This window comes from Passer domesticus, chromosome 6 (assembly GCF_036417665.1).
Source record: "Passer domesticus isolate bPasDom1 chromosome 6, bPasDom1.hap1, whole genome shotgun sequence".
In the NCBI taxonomy this organism is placed as follows: domain Eukaryota; kingdom Metazoa; phylum Chordata; class Aves; order Passeriformes; family Passeridae; genus Passer; species Passer domesticus.
Genome location: NC_087479.1, coordinates 53,646,576 through 53,661,998, shown reverse-complemented (window position 1 = coordinate 53,661,998; position 15,423 = coordinate 53,646,576). Strand labels below are relative to the sequence as shown.

At 48.5% G+C, this 15,423-nt stretch overlaps 1 protein-coding gene across 3 annotated transcripts in view; it reads right to left on the bottom strand.

Annotated features, from left to right (window-relative positions):
- The window catches only part of DNAJC17 (DnaJ heat shock protein family (Hsp40) member C17), a 41,653-nt gene that overhangs the window by 297 nt on the left and 25,933 nt on the right, over positions 1-15,423 (bottom strand). For all 3 annotated transcript variants that reach the window (XM_064425740.1, XM_064425741.1, XM_064425744.1), the window contains 8 exons: positions 12,786-13,044; positions 12,020-12,122; positions 11,157-11,217; positions 4,387-4,462; positions 3,547-3,624; positions 2,289-2,387; positions 1,538-1,591; positions 515-595 (listed from right to left, as the gene is read on the bottom strand). In XM_064425740.1, coding sequence (XP_064281810.1) covers positions 515-595; positions 1,538-1,591; positions 2,289-2,387; positions 3,547-3,624; positions 4,387-4,462; positions 11,157-11,217; positions 12,020-12,122; positions 12,786-13,044 — 811 coding nt within the window. The remainder of the gene's footprint in view (positions 1-514; positions 596-1,537; positions 1,592-2,288; positions 2,388-3,546; positions 3,625-4,386; positions 4,463-11,156; positions 11,218-12,019; positions 12,123-12,785; positions 13,045-15,423) is intronic.

Sequence of the window (15,423 nt, the reverse complement as noted above, 5' to 3'; positions counted from 1 at the left end):
TCTCCAACCCCAAACCAGCTTTTAAGCATATCATGGAGTCCTGGAATGGTTTGGGTTGAAGAGGATCTTAAAGCCCATGCAGCTCCTGGGCAGGGACACCTTCCACTAGCCCAGGTTGCTCCAAGCCTTGCACACTTCCAGGGATGGGCCAGCCCCAGCTTCTCTGGGCAACCTGTGCCAGGGCCTCAGCACCCTCACAGGGAAGGATTTCCTCCTAATCCCTGATCCAAGCATAATCTCTTTCAGTTTGAGGCCATTCCCCCCTTTTCCTGTCATTCCAGACCCTTGTAAATTGTCTCTCTCCCTCTTCCCTGTCACTGGAAGGCCACAATTAGGGCACCACGAACTTCTTTATTCCAGGCTGAACAACCCCAATCCTCTCAGCCTTTCCTCAAGGCACAGGTGCTCCATCCCTCCAGCCAGCCTGTCCCTCCCGTGGATGCAGTGACCCAGCTGGGATGCCAGGAGTGCAGCAGAGGTGCAGGATCCATCTCTGCTCCCTGCTGGGCGTTACCTCTTTGGTGTAGCCGGGCAGCTCCGCGGCCAGGTCCATCCACAGCACGGCCGCCGAGGCGTTGCCCAGGTCCCTGTAGCACTGCCAAGGGAAATGGCCACAGCACGGGGGTTATGTGGGGGAAACAGGCAGCAAATGCAACTGGGCAGCTGCTAAAAAGAGCTGCTCCTGCCTCTGCACCCTTTGCACTGGCACCTCCTGCAGTATCCCTCAGCCACGAGGCCTCAGAAGCACCACCAGATCTTGGAATACTAAATATACTTGACTCTTTCATTTTGGGGAAGGAGATTGGGTTTTGTTTGGACATTTTAAGGTGTCTCTGTGGTTTTCACCCTTTTCAAAGCTCTACTTTGATTTTCAGTTGCTGTTCCCCTCTTCCTCACACCATTTTCTCCACAAAACCTCTCTCCTGGGAGCACATCATTCCCCAGTCTGTTGAAAATGTAATAAATATTATCTACAGGAGTCTCAGGTGCCAAAATAGGTATGAAATAATCTCCATGTGACCAGCAGCTGAGGCACAGTGATTCCTCTGGGAACAGGAAGATTCTGGGTGCCCAGAGAGTCTTGGAGGTATTTGGAGACCATGAAATACACTCAGGAAAAGGAAGTGGGTGCTAGAAACCCCTCAGCAAGAGGGCTCAAGACTGGAAAGAGAAATCCTTTATCCTTTACTTCTCCCCATGATTCTCTGGCTTTATCACCACAGAAGTCATGGTGGGGAAGGATTAAACCTCCAGCCCACAGCTGCCAAGTCACCATGCCTGCTTTACACAGAATTTCATCTGTTAAAAACCAGGGATGCTCCACTGGGTGACTCAAAGGCAAAACCCCTGAATTTTAAAGCCTCTGCACAAGGTGATTTGGCCTAAAAAGATGTAAAGGACAAAAGCAAATATTATCATCCTATAAAATTTTGCTACTGCATGGAGCATTTTCCACCTAGTCAGCACTTTACAGCCAAAGGTGATTTTTAATACAAATATTTCTTATCCTCTGAACAAACAAGAAGTGAGTGCTTACCTTGGCAATGTAAACTCTTCCTGCTTTGGAAAACCCTGGGCTCAGCTCCTCGACCTACAGGAACAGAGGCAGGGTGTGAGAGGGAAGAGCAGACATTAGGATATGCAAGGATACAGTTAATCCTTACATCAGGCTCACTGCAGCTTTTAAAGGAAAAAAAATAGTGCTTTTATGTACTTATTGTATTGCTTGAAGGTTTCTGGGGCGTAGTGCTTTATGTATTTATTGGGATTCTCCAGATGGCAGGAAGGAGAATCCTAATAAATACATAAAGCACTATGCCTCTGAAACCTTCAAGCAGTTGTCTGGAAAAGTCTGAAACAGTCAGCCAGGCTTTAAGTAAAACATTCTGAGGGAGGAGCTGCCGGCTCCCAGACCCTGGAAGCACATCCCAGATGTATCCAGCACAGAGCAAGGGATCGCTGTGCAGCCTGAGAAAGGAAAACCAACTCCCCTAAACCAATTCCCAGCACTGAGGGCTGTAATTCTGACATCTGCAACAACCCATCCTTTTGTCTGGCTGTTCTGGAATGGACACTTCTCACCAGCTTCCCTTCCCCCAGGTCCCAGGCAGGGGGGAGGCACCAGGAGAGATCCAAGTGGCCCAGTGCCGTCCCTGTGAGCTGTGCAGTGATACCCATGGCTGTGAGCTGTGCAGTCAGTGATGCAGCCAGTGATACCCATGGCTGTGAGCTGTGCAGCCAGTGATGCAGCCAGTGATGCCCCTCCCTGCACATTCCCATCTCCCTACCCGCAGGAAGTTCTGGAGCGCGTCCTGCACTGTGGCCGTCAGGGGAGCCTCGAACAGCGCCGACACCGTCCTCTTCTCCAGCCAGCCCAGGTGGGCAACCTGCACAGACACAAAAACTGGCCCATCCATCTGTCACCAGCACTGGGCCTGCCCAGTCCCTGGGAGCTGCTCCTGCAGCAGGGAGGAAGCCAAACCCCTCGGCAGTGTCGGAATATTCCCATGGAGTGTCCAAGTCCGGCCACAGAATTCAACCCGATTTGCTTTCCCTTGTCCCAGGTCACTTTTTGCAGTTCCACACACCTGGGATGTGGATGGCCTCAAATTCCAGCCTGCCACGGTGCAGACACACCAGTCCCCACCTGTGCTCTGCCTCCTCCCAGCCTAAACCTTCCACAAGAACCTGCTCCCCTCCACCCTGTGATTCCTTGGGAGAGGCAGGCTGAAGCCTTCCCACCAGATAATCATGGGATCATTTAGGCTGGAAAAACCCTCCCAGCCCATGGAGACCACCTTGTCACCCAGCCCAGAGCACTGTGCCACCTCCAGGCATTCCCTGAACACCTCCAGGGATGGGGACTCCACCACCTCCCTCTGACAATACCCTGTTTGATCCTGTATAATTCCAACAATGCAGACTAGATGAAGCACTACTTCTCCACCTGTGGTTTTATTCCACAGCTTCAGCAGCTCCAGGCTGAGCATGAAGGAAGGATCTTTTTCCAGGAAAAGAGCCAGGAGCTCCCAGCAGTTCAGCTCAGGGCTGCTCTGTAATTCCCACTCTCAATTATCCCAGTTACAATCTCTGCCCTGTGGCTCCACTCCCAACAAAGTGCTTTCCAATGGAACAGCAGCAGTCACTGAAGACTTTTATTCCATTTTTAGGCTCTAAATCAGATTGAGAGCTTGGCATGTGACTCCAAGCTTTTCCCTGTCAGGAAGCATAAAGCAGCTGGCAGGTGCTGCCAGTGCCCCCAGTTCTGTGTGTGGCAGGGGGACACATGCCACACATCACACACCAACACTGTGAGCAGCAGCTCCTCAGATGGCCTTGACCACACCCCTGTGTGCTCAGAGCATGGAAGGAAGGTTGTTTTTACCAAGCAAAGCACTGGGAACAGGAAAGGAGTTTGCAGCTTGGGGTTTTCCTAACCACCCTTTGCTATTTCCCCTCCCATGCCACCAGCAGTGACTAAAAACCTCAGGCTGGAGCTCTGAACCCTCCAGAGGCTGCCCAGGGGCTGAGAATAAACTCTCTTACCTGGTAACACCACCTGCCCAGCAGATAGTAGAGCTGTGGGTCCTGGGGCTTCAGGGCAATGGCTTTGTCAATGTGTTCCTGTGGGAAAGCATCACCAGCACGTGTCACATCTTTGTCAAAAGCAGTAAAATACCCACCAGAGCAGGTGGAGAAAGAGGAAAGGAAGGAATCCACAATTTAAGTGTCACAAACAGTATAATGAGACTGGAGTCAGTGAGCAAGGCAAAGCAGCATTTCTCCAGCCTCAGGGACAGAATTTCTGCACACAAAGAAGCTGCCCTGCATTTTATTCCTGCTCCAGAGCTTTGCCATAACCTCACTGATCATGCCAAAGGCTGATGGGGACACAATAACCTGTGGCCTGTTCCATGTACATCCTTTTCCCCTGGAACATCCACAAGGAATCATAACAATAGGAATACTACTAGAAATAAAAAAGGAAAAGGAATTTGAGGCAAATGAAATCCTTTTTGAGCAGAAACTGCTTCCTGGGAGGGTGCAGGTTGCTCACAGCCATGCACTGCAGACAAGCTGGTGCTGTATGTTGTCACCACACAATAATTCCATGTTTCAAGCTCTAAGTCTCATCCTTTACCTAAATGAATTTGCAAGATTTTTTTTTTCTTTTCTGCAATTAGTGTGTAAAACTGCAGAGTCAGCCTGGTCACTCCCTAAAGGCATGGCTGGAATCAACCTCCTCACCCCAAACCACCCACTCGTGGCATCTCTGAAATCTACTGCTTCCCTAAGAAGAAGTGGAGCCAATTTTCCCAATTTCCTGCTGCAGAAATGAGTGTTGTTTGATCCTCACACAAAGCCCAGCAGCTCCTGGCCACTCACCTTGAAAACATATCCAGCCTGGATGCGCTTGGGAATGCTCTCCTGCTCCGACACCTGCCCACAAAGGACAGCAAACCTGCAGGGGAGACACCTGCATGAGCCAGCTGGGACTGAATCCACGTTGAATCCACATTTACCTGCTGTCCATGGCTGCAGAAGGAAGATCTACAAGTGCTCAAAGCCAGGCTGGACACAGCTTGGAGCAGCTTGGGATAGTGGAATGTGTCCCTGCCCATGGCAGGGATGGAATAGGAAAAAGCTTTAATGTTCCTTCCAATCCAAACCATCCCAGGATTCTGTGAAGTGCATGGAAGCTTCACACCTTAGTGGGGAAAACAAAGAATACAGCACATCCCTCACAGGAAGAAACATAAGCAGCAAAAATGTAGCACCCAGGAAGGAAGGAGCTGGAAGGAAGAGGCAGCCAGAGGGGTTGGGTTCGACACAAACTCACTGCACTGATGCCTAAAACCAGGACAGCACACTTGCACACCTGGAATTGCTTCTCTGAGCAGGGAAAGCTGTGCCAGAACCCAGAGCAGGGCAGAGTGAAGAGGCAGGCTAGACTAAGAGCAGCTCTAATGAGCTAAGTGCACAGCCACCCCCTTACACAGCAGCAGCACACAGGGCTCTGCTTCCAGGGACACACCTGGAACACCTACCTACATCCTGCAGCTGGGAAACAGAATGACACATGCTCAGTGTTGAAAGTGCAAAGACATTTAGTTTAGTCCAGTAAGAGACCTTGAGCTGTGAGCCTGAGAAGCAAGGCCCCAGCAAAAGCAGTTACTGCACGAGCTGTGAAATTCAAGATTAATTCCCTGTGGATTTGCACCCTCCCACCTCACCTCCCTGCATCAGAGTGGATCAAAACCTCCCTCCCTGCATCACTTCCCAAGAAACAACAGCTCAGAGAGCTCTCAAGTGGGACAGACCATGCAGATGGAAGTTTGGCCTCTCCTATCCTGCTTGGGTGAGAGCTCTGGGAGTGGAGGACATTTCCACCCCTGCTCTGAGTTTGGTTAAACAAATATCAGGTGGAACAGAGAGACAAATCAATAACATGGCTCATTCTTGCAAAAAATAAAGCTGAAAAGCAGAAAGATGCAAATAAAAATCCCCTTTCCTACACCCACACCCCAGTGCTGCCACAGATACTGATATCCCAAGGCATCCTTTGGGATGATCAACCACAGCAGATGTGCAGGAATCTCTCAGGAGACCTTTAAATCTCCAATTACACTTTCCTCAGAGTCACAAAATCCCACAAATCCCCTCACACCTCACTGCTCCATTTCCAGTGTGTAAGTTACAGCACAGTCACTATTCCTGAACAATTTAGCATTTTGCCTTAAATCTCTTCCTTTAATTTGTTACCTTTCTTGTGGGAAAGCTCTTAGATCAGCTCTAAAATTCTTATTTTTTGTGGTAAAGACAAGGATTATCAAATCAGTGGATTCTGGGACATAACACCTTTTCCTGTCAGCTGGAAAAAAATCTTTCCCTGCTGCTGGGCTCCACAGCCCCACTCTGTTGTGTGCAGATGATGGAGTAAGTGTTTTTAGGATCTTCTCCAGTTTGTTTCCCAACAAACACCAGCCTGGACTAAACATCCCTAACCACAACATGACAGGGGTTGAGAAATACAAGCCAATAAAAAGCTGATTCTTTAAGATCATGAGATAAAATACTCCTAGACAATAAATCACACAGTTGTCTCATGTCAAATATAAATTCCAGGGGTTTTTTTAACAGCCTGGTGAAATGTTGATGAAAAAGCCATAAAAGCAGCAGTAAATTAAATTGCAGTCCTATTTTAGTGCCACGAAATAAACTAAAAAATATATATGGGAAGCAACACCTGATCTGATTTTCACAGTATTCCCAGGTGTCATGGTTTGCTGATCCCAGGTTCTGGACTGTGAGGGATTTTCACACCCACAACTCTGCACTTCTGGGATTTTAGGCTCTGCTTTCTGCTGTTCTCTCCTCTGCTTGCTCAGCTGGGCAGGATGGAGTCACTTATTCCAGCTCATTCCATGGGATGCCTCGGGATGAGCATCACCAGAGCACTGTGGAGGTGCACGAGGGCTGAGCAGCAGCACCAGGAGAGATTAAAATAATGATTATGGGGATTTTCATCCCCTGCAACCAGTGGGTGCCCTGTGCATTACTGCTCAGATCCATCCAGAACTTCCCTTAGGATATCCCTTGATTAATTAGCAGCCAGAGTTCTCATTAAGCTGCTGACACACCACTTCCCCCCACAATCTCAGCTCAGGATTTCCCCATTTATTAGAAAATAAACTCTGTGAAAACAGGAACGCCCAGCTGAGAGAGCCTGATCTTCCAGCTGAAATCCCCAGGATTTAAGGAGTTTTTGGGTTGTGCACTCTGACTTCCCTGGAAGCAGGACTCTGCCATGGAATGCAGAGCCTCCAGCACCTCCCCTCCACAGTCAGGGGGCTCTGCTAGCCCAAACACAGCTCTTAGCTCTTTTAACCACCTCCAAGACAGTTTTCCCAATATTTTGTGAGCATTCCCAGTTTTTTACCTTCCTGTGCACTGGGTAGATGTATGGGAGTCCCTGCACTTGAGTAAAGGGACAGGGAATTAGCAGGCAGGTATTTAGACTGCAACAACCAAAAATTAAAATAAGAATTTATTTGGGAATTAGTGCTTTGGGAGAGACAGCAGAATTCCCAGTGACTCCATCTGAAATTAATGACCAGCTGATCCTAAAGAGGTTGGGAAAAAAAGCTTTGGCTCTTCCAAGGGGAGACAAGATGGAAGGAAAAAGTGGGGAAGGCTGATGTTCCCCATTCCTTACAGCCCACAAACACCAATATGGGAGAGCTCCTGTACTCTGGATGTTCACATTTCTGAGTTCACCTTCCAGGGCAGACAAGTCAGGGGGCTGCACTCAGCTCTAATTCCATGTTATTTTCCCTCCACTACATTCTGAACTATCTCCTAACACCTATTCCTACAGCTGCTCCTGCTCCATAGCACACTGACAGCAGATTCCCTGTTTAATCTGCCTGCAGAACAGAAAATGCTCAGCTCATAAATCCAGAACCTGGCTCAGAATTGGCCAGATCTGGGCAGTGATGCAGCAGGAGAGAAATCCTGAAGCACTGGCAGGTGTTAAATCAAAGCCATCTCCCAGGCACATCCAGAATGCTGTGACTTTTCAAAAATCCAGGATCTGCCCACGGCCAGCCAGATGTACCCACGCAACTGAAAAGGGCTGGTGATCAACATGTTCCACCAGACTGCCAGACTCTCCAGAAGAAAGGGCATGTTCTGGAGACTCACCCAACCCCATCCCACTTCTCCATAACACACAGGACAACCCCAAGGGGGCTGGAGCTTATTATTCCTCCCACAGTGAGCGCTTCCAGCAGGCAGTGCTTCATTTCCAGGGCAAAATGTCCAACTCAAACTACAGCTTCTGACACAGCTCCTGCACCATTTTCCTCAGGTTTCTCTGAAATACCTCTGGTTGCACTTCCAATATTACTTTTAGCAAGAGGAATGGAAGCCAAGGCAAATCCACAGCTCGCTTTCCTTTCCTTTCTCCTTTCCTAAAGCTGCTGCCTCGAGCTTGCAGATGTGCTGCAAGGAGCCACTGGGAATGGGCTGGGAGTTCTAGAAGGCCACAGTTGTTTCTCAATTCAATTCTGAAAGGTCTGTGCAGCCACTGATGCTCCATCCATCCATCCATCCATCCATCCATCCATCCATCCATCCATCCATCCATCCATCCATCCATCCATCCATCCATCCATCCCTAAAAGCAAGAACAGATTTGGGAACTTGCTCTGTCCTTCTCAAGAGCTGAAACGAGCTCATGGAGAAATCAGTTTAAATGGACACAAGTTCCACCTGCTCAGGGATCTTTGACAATCAAAGCAGAGGCAACCCTGGTGTCTAAATCCAAGGTAAGAACCAGGTAATTGTGAGTCAGGAGCAGAGGCTCTGAGATCATTCCCTGTGAATCCCTCACCTCCCACACACAGATCCACTCTTAAAGCACTAAATGTGCCCAACACAACTGCCACATTTCCCAAGGGAACATCCCGAGGGCAGCAGGGGCAGAGATCAGCCCCCTGCACAAGGCTGCCTTGTCTGTGCAGCCCTGACCAAACTCCTGCTCCATTCTGCCCCGAGATGGCTCCCAACAGCAGCAGCTACAAGGAGAGCTTTGTCCCACACTCCACGGCCAGAGCAGAGCCATGAAAGCCTCTCCTTTGTGCCTGGGCAGATCCCAAAGCCAGGCCAGACACAGCCCCACACATTTACTGCTCTCCCTGGCACTCCTGAGAAACCACTTTTGCTCCTCATGCCAAATCCTTCCAACCCTGAAAGGAGCTGTAGCCAGCACTGATTTCCCACATAAATCCTTCCCTTCCCCACTTATTTTCTTTGTTTCTTTAAAATGTCAGTGATGACTGAACAACAACGAGGCACTGAGGGGAGAAATCTTTCCTTTCAATGGTAACTACAGGCAAAATACCTCGTCTTCCTCAGCACCTCAAAAAACTGGGAATGATGTAGGAAGTAGGAGGAAGTAACAAGCACAGAAGACAATGAATAAGCACCAAAACCCAGCATAATTTCATCTGAAGGAATCCACAAACTTTCAAGAGGCAACTGATAAAGGGGAAAATCAACGTGCAATGATGCACACACACAGAGAAAAAACTCAGCCCAGGAGACCTGCACCACCAGGCTTCACACAGCCCCTGTGGAGAGGCAGCTAAATAACTGGGAATATTTCCATCAAAGTGGCCATTTGGGATGCAGTGGGAAAGAGAAAGCTGCTGTGTGTGCTGCTGTGTGTGCAGAAGAAAGAATGCAAAGGACCATCACACCAGCACAAAGCCATGCCACTCCCAGCTTGTGTCCTGCACTGAATCCCTCCACTTTTGTCAGAAAAACTGTAAGAGGGAGAAGAATACTGGAAAGACAACATGGGTGTGAGAGATAATAAATTATTTCCCTGTGACAGAAGATAATAAAGGATTCTTCAGCAAGGAAATTAGTCACTAGAGAGAAACATGACAGAACAAAACTGTAATTTAAATAAAATGTGAACAGTGTTCTCTGATCGCTTCCCCCAAGAGCTGGGACATGAAATCCACCCCAAAAAAAGCTTTAAAACCTCTGCTGCTTTTTCTCCCCAGGGTAAATTCAATTACCATAAGGAAAGACTGCAATTAAGCCAGCTTGTGACCACTTCAGAGCTGGGAAGGGAATAATTTCCTGTTCTATTCTGGCAGAAAATAGTAATTTGTGTGCTGATAAAGGGAGTTACACATTCATTCCCAAGAAATCCCACACCTCCCACATGCTGCTCTGCTGTTTCCTTCCTCCAGCTGCCCTGGAGAACTGGAAGCAAGATGTAGCTGTGCAGGAAGGAGCCTTATCCCTGCTTGGGAAAGGGGTCTGAGGGGCCAAAAATTGTCAAAATTCCAAAACTTGGAATTCCAAGGCAAAATTGTCAATATATTTGGACATGGGAGTGGAACCTGGCTTTGTAAAACACAAATTCTAAGATTCACCCTGGCAACTAAACCCCATTCATTCAAAGATGTTAAGCCAGCAAACAAGAGGCCAGCACCATGATCTGCTGGAGATTTTCCTGCTCCCAAATTCCTCCTTCCAGTCAAAGCTTTAATTGAGAGCAGTAATTCATTACCAACAGATGAAATACAGTTTAAGGTCATAAAAATTTACTGGCATTTATTCAGATGCCAGTAGCTCAAAAGAATCCTTCAAGCAAATTTACTCATTGCAAGAGCACAGCTCTTGTTTGGTAAAGACACTCAGCAACCTCTTTTCCCAATAATTTTCATTAAAGAAGAAAAAAAATCCCTTTTATTCTAATTGAAGTGCTGCCAATCCTTCAGTGCAACTGCTGACAAACACCATTCACAAGAGGAATTCACCAGAGTTACAGAAAAGCACATTCCCTTATCTCCAAGGATCTGTGCCACTCCACAAACTCTCTTTTGGAGTAATTTTTATAAAGGACATGAGCTGGAATCACAGCCTGGCTCATCCAGGCTGCTGAAGGGAGCAAGGTCCTGCCCCCTCTCCTTCCTCCTCCCTGAAACCCTGTGCAGAAATGTTGGTCACCACTGCCTGGCTGAACTGCAGATCCCCTCTTCTTTCAGCACGGAACAAACACATAAAATATCTGTGTTTAAACAAAAAAGAGCCACGTGCTGCTGTGTCCCTTCATGTCCAAGCCAAGGGCCCTGCAGGGTGGTGAGAGCAGAGCCAGCAGTGGCAGAAAACATTTCCAGGAGACTCTAAAAGCCTGTCTGGTGAGAGTGATGGATCTCCTTCCTCCAGAATTCAGTGGAAAATAGGGAATTTGGCACAGCACCAAGCCCACACTCCCAGGCCTGGCTGATGGAGTCAAACACATCCCCTCTTGCCTCAAAAGCAGCTCCACTTGGGAGCTTCTCCTCCAGTACTCTTCAGAGAGAAATTCATAATTAAGTTGCTGTAAGATACCCCAAATTTATTCCTACCATCACAACCAAACCTACTGTCTGTCAAGTTATTCCCTACACCAAGTAAGCAAAGCTGTTAAAAATGGCTTTTTATGGAAAAACACCACCAGTGTGGCACAGTGCAAGTAACAGCAAAGAAGTTTGTAGGGGGTTTGTATTTTTTTTTAACTGCAGCTCAGCTCACAAAAACCTCCAGGTCCTTCTCCTATGCTTCTTAAAAGCAAGAAGTAAAAAGTCACTTACCACTGGTGGCACTCAGCACTTTGATCCCATTTCTGCAAGGCAAGTTCCAGCTCTTCCTTCCCTGGAACAAAAAAAGTAGTCAGAGGTAAGAAATTCAGCTGCTTTCTCTCCCAGTTTCTTTCTCTCAGGCTGTCAGAGTAACAGAACAGCATAAAAGTCATATATTTGTCAATTTGATAATGCATTTGGCTTGGAAACATCCCGTAATTTTATCCTCTGGCAGGTTCAAAAGGCTGAAAACTAAGCACCTATTGATGGCTAAAAGGACAATATAAAACTCAGAATTCCATGTTAAAATGGCTCCACTGATTCCCAGAAAAGAGTAATTATATTAGCTACAGTATTAACTAACTCTATTTAATTATGTGCATAATAAACAAGACAGAAATTATTTAATTAGAATCTTTTATTGCACATCTTAACTGTAATAAAGATGAGTTTTTTCCTATTGTGACTCACCTAAAATCTTGCAGACACTTTTGAGGTGGTAAGGAACAAAGAGGGAGTGAAGTTGAAGCGAATTTAAAAATAGGTATTGTTTTCATATCTGCAGGTGCTGGCACAGAGAAAACCCAGTATGCTACAGCAAAGCTTGTTTATTTTATATTTGTGGTTTATTTCAGTGTCACAGAGAAATGGATGACAGCTTTGAGAAACAACTTTCCCAGCTCTAAGCAGACTATTTAGACTCTTTCACAAAGCTCAATTTTTAAACACAAAAAAAAATCAATTTAAAACGCTGCTTCCCACCCGCCTAAAAACCAGATTCTAGGGCAAACCAGTGAATGCACGGCCCTGCTGGCAGGCGGAGGGGCTGTGCAGCAGAGTGGCAGCCCCCTCTGGGGCAGCAGGGAACTCCTTACCCCCTGTGGCATAGGACCTCCTCTCGTCCTTGTCCTCGGTCAGCTCCCACATGTCGCAGTGCGCGCGCGCCAGGCGCCACAGGAACTCCCGCTGCCCCGCGTACTGCAGGCAACACCAACACCCACATCAGGCCAGGGGCAAAGCCCGGGCAGGGCACTCACAGCCCGGGTCATGCAGGGGTTTTTCTGAGCCTTGAGGTGCCCCAGTTCCAAAGGAAGCACAGTGGAACTCACAGAGGGTGAGTTTAGAGCTCAGTGCTGCAGGAGTTCCCGGCGCTGGGAACTGCAGGGGCACCTCCAGGGCTGGGCCCAGCTCTGGGCTTCTCACGTCAGGAAAGGCAGTGAGGGAGGGGATGGAGCATGTCCAGGGAAGGGAACAGAGCTGGGGGGACTCAGCCTGGAGAAAAGGAGGCTCAGGAGGGACCTTTTCCCTCTCCACAACTCCCTGACAGGAGGGGCAGTCAGGGGGAACTGGGCTCTGCTCCCAAGGAACAAGGGATAGGACAAGAGGAAATGGCCTCAAGTTGTGCCAGGGTTGGACACCAGGAGGAATTTCTTCCTGGAAAGGGTGGTCAGGCAATGGAAGGGGCTGCCCAGAGAGGTGGCAGAGTCCCCATCTCTGGAGGTGTCCAGGGAATGACTGGACATGGCACTCAGCGCTCTGGGCTGGGTGACAAGGTGGGGATCATTTCCAGGTTGGACTTTGAGTGAAGACATCCAAGCTGACCCTCCCCTGGCGCCGGAAAATACAACAAGGCACCTATACCGCCAGCTTGTTGTTGAGGAGCAGCTGGAAGCCCTCTCTCCTGTCCTGCTCGTCGCCGCCGTGCAGGCGGTCAGCCTGCTCCAGGAGCTGGCCCAGCCCCTGGTCCAGCGAGGCCTCGGGCAGCAGGGGACCCTCGTCCTCGGGGGCCAGCTCCAGCGAGTCCCTGCGCACCGTCCTCACTGTGTCACAGCTCACTTCGTCCTCACTCTCCCGCTCCGACTCCCGCTCGTAGTCGGACTCGGCGTTGGCCGTGGTGTAACTTTGGGGGAAACAAACAGCAGCAAAGCAGTTTGAGGAGCTGTTCCTCACGAGAGGAAGGGTATCTCGGGTTACCCCAGAGAAAAGTGCACAACCCAAGTGGCCCACACCACCTCGTTTCTCGTGTCACCCTCAGGAAGATGAAGGTGACAACACAGTTAAGTCCCAAGTCAGTTTTCAGCAACCTGGTCTATGGAAGGTGTCCCTGCCCAGGGGATGAGCTTTAAGGTCCCTTCCCACCCAAACCATTCCTGGATTTTAACTGTCCCCACCTCCCCTGCACACCCTGTCAGCTCCTCCTAACCCCAGTGATCCTGTAAAGCTCACATCAGAGCTCCTGAAAATGGTGAAAATTAAGCTCCCCCAGCACTAAAGCTGGGAATTTAAAATTTGAAATTTAAACCAGGGTTACACAGTGGTTACCATCTACTTACAGAGCTGATTCCTTTTCAAACAAGACTATCTGTCTTGTTTGGAAAGGAATTCAATCCTCACTTTCACCTGCAAGCTCTTAACTACAGAACAAGCACAAATCAGCCAGTCATTTCAAAATGTGCACTTGAACACAGGGCCTTTGTTGATTTGAGTCAGTAACTGCCCAAGAGAACTTCAGCAGCTCTGCTGGATCTGGTTCCCTGCACTCTGGGGGCACTGGGCACCTCCAGCTGTGCTTCCCTCTGTCCTGGCTGATTGCTCCTCCCAGGGACAGCCCTGAGGCCCTGCCTTTGTCTGGGGACACAGATATGGGACCACAGCCCCTATCTGAAGGAGGCAGTGACAGGGCTTTGCCCACACACAGATAACAAGACACGTTTGGCTATCAAAGCTTCCTGAGAACCATCCCTAATTCTCAGGAATTCCCCTCTCTGCTCCCTCACTGCAGCCTCCAACCCTCGCCCAGACTTTCAAAACCCCACCATGTTGTCCTGAAACATTTTAAGGCAAGAAATAAAGCACCAGCCTCACACTGCAAAGGCAGGAAAGCAAGGATGCCATGCTGGAGACGACACTGAATTAATGGATAACCAACACAAGGGCAGGTGACTCTGGCACGGCTCTGCCTCTGATTAAAACCCTCATTTATTTACATTTCTTAATATTAATTACATTATCAGTTCTCCAGACCACCTCATTTCCAGAAATTAAATGAAAACTCCTCAAATTCCCTGACTTCCCCATCCTAACCCCCAACATTTTACTGGCAGCTGCCAAGATTTCAGCCCTTCAGCTCAAAAACCAACCATGTTTTCTGCCAGACAGCCCCTACAAGATTCTGCCAGCTCAAAAAGACAAGGAAACCCAAAGTTTTCAGGGAGATTAGGGGATTTAGGTGTTATCAGCTGTCTTCCTGAAATTACAATGATGGAAAGCTCTGGAATGCTTTAATATGGCAATCCTGAAGGAAAACAGAGCCCATGGGAAGAGGATGTGAAGAAGCCCAAAACCCAAAGCCACACAGGGAAATTAAGCAGCACAACCCCCCTGAAAACTCTTGGGAGATTTTTGGGAATTGTGTCTGAAATTGGAGAAGCTGCTCATGCCCACGTGGTTCACAAAATAAAGCTGAAATTGGGGGTTCCACTGAAAGAATTCAGCAAGGAACACCCAGCTGAAATCCACCTGTTGGCAACAGGCTCATTCCTCCTCCCAGTGCCTGTTCCAAAACCTCAATACATTTTTCCAAAGTTTAAATTTCCTACCCTGAAAATGTTACTTTTCAAGCACATTTACAACACTGCACACTACAGGCAGCTGGTCCTGGCCTGACTGATGTTTTTACACCTCTCTGTGTAGCACCAAAGTGAGGCATGACCTGAGATTCCAGTTTTAAATCAGGTGAGAGCTGCTAATCCACCAATCCCCACACTGGTCATTACAGCTAATTACAGATGTTAATTAAAAGGTGAGGACTCCACCAACCACCACTGGATTCCCAATAAACTAATGAGGTTTTGCAGTGAAATACACCCCTGTCCCCCTAGGAGGTGCCTTTTCTGTAACCCTGAATTCTCGGCCTCTGTCACAACTCACACTTTTCTATGATCTGAGGACAGCCAGGGCTGGGATGTGTGGCCAAAATCCTCTTTTCCAGCAGTTTTACACAAACCCTGGTCCCCTGGTGACTCAGTGCATCTGCTGTTACCCAAACACCCAAGCCCTGCCTTCAGAACCAACTCCACAGCTCTAAAATCTGTTCTGCAGCCTCGTTTCCTATTACACCATCATTAATCACTCCCTCCCTAATTTCCCTCTCATCCCAACACCCACCTGAGCTGAATGAAGCTCTACAACCCCAATGAGATCACCCTCACCAGCTCTAGAGACAAACAGGAGCTTAGGGCAGTCCCAGATCCCTGTCCTTTGTCCTGGCAGGACAAAT